This window comes from Mastigoproctus giganteus, chromosome 2 (assembly GCF_048544385.1).
Source record: "Mastigoproctus giganteus isolate SK-2022 chromosome 2, ASM4854438v1, whole genome shotgun sequence".
NCBI classification, from domain to species: Eukaryota; Metazoa; Arthropoda; class Arachnida; order Uropygi; family Thelyphonidae; genus Mastigoproctus; species Mastigoproctus giganteus.
The window spans coordinates 85,979,428-85,985,427 of NC_143576.1; the positions used below are offsets into that span (position 1 = coordinate 85,979,428).

Consider the following 6,000-nt stretch of genomic DNA (forward strand, 5'->3'; position numbering starts at 1 on the left):
ATATAAATGATGGTTTTATTATTAATTTGTTTTTAGATAATAAAATAATATAATATATTTTGTGTACATCTTTTGATTATTAGAAGGGGGCATGGGGGGTTCCCCCCACTAAAAAAATTTATATATAAAAACATATAATTCAGGTTCATGTGACACAAGTCACAGTGGAGCAAAGTGACCTTCTGACTTGTTTATATAAAAGCATGCCGACCTCGCTAGCCAGGTGGGTAAAGTGCCTGCCTGGCAACCCAAAGGTCGCGGGTTCGAATCCCGCCTCGGGCATGGATTCGAACCCGCGAATTTTTTTTTTTTTTTTTTTGGTAGTTGTTGGCGCATCGGCTTCTGTGGCCATACTGCAAAAACCTTGGAGGTGCATTATGGCCACAGAAGCCGATGCGCCAACAACTACCAAAAAAAAAAAAATTTATATATATATATATATATATATATAAGCATTAATTAAATCACAGCTGGATTATGGGTCCCCAGTATATGCCTCAGCCAGGAAAAGCATTTTGCAGTTTCAAAACCATTCAGCTCATGCTCTTCAGACAGCCCTAATGGGACTTCCACAATGCAAAGTTTTTATATAGATGTGTAGAGGCAAATGAACCCCTAATATTTCTCAGGAGACAAACCCTCCTATGTCTATTTTATGTGGCAAAAATGCAAAGCCAAGTCTGGTGAACCCAACTTGCAGTGCTTCAGTTTAAAAAACTATTTCACAACTTTGACTTGACAGCATGGTAACATTCGTGGTAACTCATCACTTCAGTGATTTCTTTACAAAAATAGATTAGGGATGCATAGCCATTCCATAAGACTCCAACAACTATATGGTGCTTATACTTTGGAAAATACAAATAAACATAGAATATATATAGACAGCACCAATCCCAGTTGTAGTTTTAGCCATATTTTCCATCCTTTGTGACATTATTCCATTGTCTCTTGAATGCAGCATACTTACAGCTGATCTATATGTAGGCCTCTATCTTTGGTTAAAATACAATCTCTTATAGACAGCCATAATTTTTTACAATTCCTTCAGTTCAGTATTCATTATACAAAATAATCTCCCCTCATCATGTATTTTAAAGATATCTGGACTCACTTTCAGCTGGAAAGTAGTAGTAGTAATAGAGGCATGTGATACAAGAAAGCAAGTGTATCAGCTTATGAGGCATCAGCCAAAAAAAACAATTTCACACAACCATTCCCTCTAAAAGTTTGTCCAGTTCCTCCTTGAATTTACTTCCACAACAACAGATGAAACTTTGGTTCCAGCAATTATGCACCCGCTGGCTAAAGGCAAACTTCTGCACATCTATTCTAACCTCTTTTCCTCAATTTGAATATATGTCCCCTCAGGTTTGTAATCTGAGCAAGTGGAAGAATCCCATCAGAATTCAGCGTGCTCAACCATTCGAGGTCTTATACTCCTCAATCAGATCACCTTGCAGGTGCCTAGTCTCCAGACACTGCAATTTGCAGAACCTTTCTTGGTAAGAAAACCCCTTCATTTCCCTCACCAATCTTGTTGCCCTTCTTTGTACATGACCTGCTCTGGCAGATTGTCTGCATTGCACAGAAAACTTCATATCTGACTGCACAATCACTCCCAGGTCTTTGATCAGATAGTTTTTCTCCCTCTCTCTCTCTCTCTCTCTCTCTTTCTCTCTCTCTCTCTCTCTTACAAGGATTATAAGAACATCATCTACAAAGAATAAATCTTGAATACACGAAAAGACTTCATAATTGTGAATATCTAGCTCCCAGTGAAAGGAAGTCACTGGCAGAAGTTCTTACTCAATGCCCCTCTTGTATTAACTGATTTGCTCCACTATTTAAGCATAAGGGCCCTCCAACATCTTCTTAGAAGACAAAGAAAATTTAGATGAGCATTTTTCCTTCCTTCAATGAATTCACCACAACGTCTGCATTTAATTGTCTTGATTGTGCAGATTACAAGTATGTCTATCAGAGAAAGATACATATTAGCCTTATGTCATTAAACTCTCATCAAAATACGATATCATCAGAAAGTTCTTATCAAAATATGCAGCCTTCCTGGTTAATGGCCCTCTTTGGTCAGAACACATTTGTCTTCCACCGTATACTAGTGAAAATGGAGTTTTGTGGAGCTCTTAAATCTTTCATGCACCCTTAAGTTCTGCCAAATGCCATTCCATGTACATTCATCTTGTTTCCACATGGAATGTCAATTATAAATTATAATTAATTGATAAAAAATAATATATAATTATAAATAGCATCTCTACCATCTAAAATATTTGTATAACCAACACTTTCATAAAATATGTTTATACTTATAAAAAAAAAAGTATATAAAAGTATATCATCATAATCTGCCATTTTCAATCCACTGCAGGATGAAGGTCTCTCCAGAAACTTTCCAGTTCCTTCGGCTTTGTACAATGGCCATCCATTTACTACCCACAAACTCATGAATTTCATCTGCCATCTCCGTTGTTGTCTTCCAGGTTTTCTTCTAGCTCCTCTTGGGTGCCATTTTGTTATTTTCTTAGTCCATCTGTCATCATGTCTTTGAGACCATTTTAGTTCTTTAGTTTTGATAAGAATGTCCTTTATTTGAGTTTGCTGCCTAATCCATGTGTTTCTCTTCTTATCTAACAGTCTGATTCCCAATATAATTCATTCCATTCTTTGCTGTGTAGTTTTCAGCTTCTCTTCCATTCTTTTGGTGAGTGCCCAAGTTTCACTTCCATAAGTCATGGTGGGGAGTATACATTGGTTCATTATTTTACATTTCAGACAAACTGGGATATTGCATTTCAGTATGTGACTATATTTCCTGAATGTTATCCATCCAAAATTTATTCTTCTCTTGACTTCCAGCCATTTATCATTATTACAGCTAATAACTTGTCCCAGATAAGTATATGACTTCACCTTTTCAATTACTGCTCCTTCAGTCATTATTTCCCTTTTTGTGGCATACTTGTTCATCATTACTTTTGTTTTAGCCATATTCAACTTTAGTCCAAAATCCTTACTAACTCTGAATAATTGATTAAGATTTTCCTATAATTCTTTGGGATCGTGGCTTATGACCACAATGTCACCTGCAAATCGTAAATGGTTTAGGTACTCTCCATTCACATTGACTCCTTTGTGCCACCAGTCTAATCTTCTGAAAGCTTCCTCAAGGGCAGCAGTAAACAACTTTGGAGATATTGTGTCTCTTGTTGAACTCCTTTCTCAATTTTAAATTTACTACTGTCTTTGTCTTGTCTAATAAAGGAGGTAGCATTCTCATATATTTTCTTCAAAATCATAATATATGTGGTATCTATGCCTTGTCTTTCCAGTTCCCAAAACATTGCCTTATGCTGTATTGAGTCAAATGCCTTTTCATAATCCACAAATGCCAGGCATAATGGTGTTTTATATTCATATGCTTTTCCATTAACTGTGACATTACGTGAAGGTGATCCATAGTTGAGAATCCTGTCCTAAAGCCAGCTTGCTCTTTCGGTTGATTCTTATCAAGTATTCTTTCCAATCTGGTAGTATTGCTCCTTGTGAACAACTTGTAGATGTGGGATAACTAGCTAATTTCTGATTTATCTCCTTTCTTATGCAGCAAACTATGATTGCATTATTCCACTCCTTGGGTGTCACACCTTTTCTAATGCATTTTGTGAAGAGTTTGCCAGTTTTTGTATCATATCTCTTCCTCCCAATTTTAACAACTCTACAGTAACTTCATCTTTCCCCGGGGCTTTCTGATTCTTCATTTTCTTCAATGCATGTTCTACCTCATTAGGAAGGATATCATGTATGTTGTATGTGCTACTAATTTGCGATCCATCTTCCCCACTGCTGGCATCAGTCCCTCGATCCTTGTATAACTCTTTATAGTAGTCTTCTGCTATTTGAATTATGCCTTCTCTGCTATTTATAAGTACTAGCCAGGTGGGAAGGAGCAGCAGTGCGTAGCACGTGCTTCTTGATTAGACCGGGGTTCGAGCCTGTTACCACCAAATACGGAGGATGCAGAAAGGTCAGGGAATGGCCACCGCATATTCCCGGAGCAATATGGCCTTAGTTGCTAATGCTCCTAAAAACCAAATAACAAACAAACATTTATAAGTACACCGTCACTATTCTTCATTTTCAGTATCAATTGTCTTTCTGTATAATTGTTGTAATATTCCTTGTCAATATCTTGGTCCTGAGCCATCTGCAGAAGCTCAAACTTGTTCTTAAGTTCCAGTACATACTGCTTTTTCTCCTCTTCTGTTATCCCAAAGACCTTCGTATTAGTTACTCGAGTCAGTTTTTTTTTTCCTTTCTTTTCTTACATCTATAGCAAGTGTGCATCTTACCATCCTGTGATCACTTAGGAAACTTAATTTCCTACTGTATTATTAAATCTACTTTTAATTTACTGTTTTCCAAGCATCCACCAATGAAATAATTCCATTTTCCCAAACAACATTATTAGCTTCTTTAAATTTCCATTACTCAGATTTATTCCAATATGGTGATTATTCTAAGCAAGACTACAATTGAGAAACTAGTTATCCACAATTTGGCCCTACTTTGATGCATATTCCACCAATAATTTACTTAGCTAATTTTGCTGGCCTCAATCCAATTCAATTCCCGAAATGGAACTTTGATATTATGTAAGCTTGCATGCTCTTCATTTGTTAAGAAATATCTAGCTATAAATTCAGATTCAACAAAATTTTATGGTTGCTAAGAAAGAAAAAGACTTCTTAACAAAATTAACAATCACATCAGCAAAGTTTTAGCACTATTTTTGTAAAATGATTGTCATTTAATCATGTTGTAAAATACTTCATTATCTTTATTTTTTATCATTAAATACAAAATACATTATAATAAACAAAATTTTACATAAAGAAAAATGTCCTTGAATTAAAAAAAAACATCTTATAATTTCATACACATTATGTACATATCCTCCTTCTAGGGCTTCTTGCCACATCAGCCATGGTCAACAAGATATCAGAGGCCAAATGGTGATATCCCAAAGCCAACAGACACACTTCACTCACAAAGTAGCCATGAGATGAGTACCGAATTGTGAAGTAGTCAGCTATGAGTTAGTTCAGCCTGTGCCAATACAACAAATAGGAGAAAATGGTAGTAAGGTTCAGATTGCTGATATATGACTGCAAGTAGTTCCTCTCTACTTGCAAAAAAAAAACAAAAAAACTGCACATTATTACTATTGCCAGTAAAACTTTGTGTGAAAGGTAGAAATCACTCCCTAGTTTCTTGAAATCTTGATATACTTTTTTGTGTTGCTTGTTAAGAAGATTCAAGAGAGAAAGGATAATTAGTATATTCCCCAAGAAGCTGTATGGGTATTTATCATCATTTCAATAACTGAAGGAAAAACTTTACTAAAGATATTATACTGTTCACATGAATTTACCAATGAATTGAAAATATCCACACCTGAATTTGTTGCCAAAGGAAGTTTTATACAGTCAGTGTTTTTTTACATCGTATGACTGTAAATTAAAACTTTATCTAACTACAAGCTTTATCTAACTTATATTGTATATGTATATATTTTAAAGCCATAATGTGATTAATTCAGCAGATTAGACTGATCCTAACAGACGCACAAGTACTATTTCATAATTATAATATATTATTATAATTATAGACATAATTATTTATGTCTGGATTTTTTATCTCACAGAGGTTCTTTAAAAAATGGGTTGAACCAGATATTGGATTAAATTATGTTTTATTTTGTCAAAATATCAAAATGGAAGAGAGAGATTAGATTTTCCATTTTAAAAAAATGCAGAAAAGTATAGGAAAATATTTTAAACCAAATCATTTAATTGTATTTGTACTATACTACTATAACAAGTAGTAGTAGTATACTATACTACTACTATAACAAGTGTTTTTTTGTAGTCACTTAGGTTGTAATATTTCTAAATTCTTCATTTGATACTATTTCAA

At 34.8% G+C, this 6,000-nt stretch overlaps 1 protein-coding gene across 1 annotated transcript in view; it reads left to right on the forward strand.

Moving 5' to 3' along the window:
* The window catches only part of LOC150089386 (uncharacterized), a 323,259-nt gene extending 318,128 nt beyond the window's left edge, over positions 1 to 5,131 (forward strand). The window contains exon 11 of the mRNA XM_090368558.1: positions 4,988 to 5,131. Within this exon, the coding sequence (XP_090224684.1) occupies positions 4,988 to 5,104 (117 nt within the window). The 3' untranslated portion in view covers positions 5,105 to 5,131. The remainder of the gene's footprint in view (positions 1 to 4,987) is intronic.
* Positions 5,132 to 6,000: the final 869 nt, after the last annotated feature.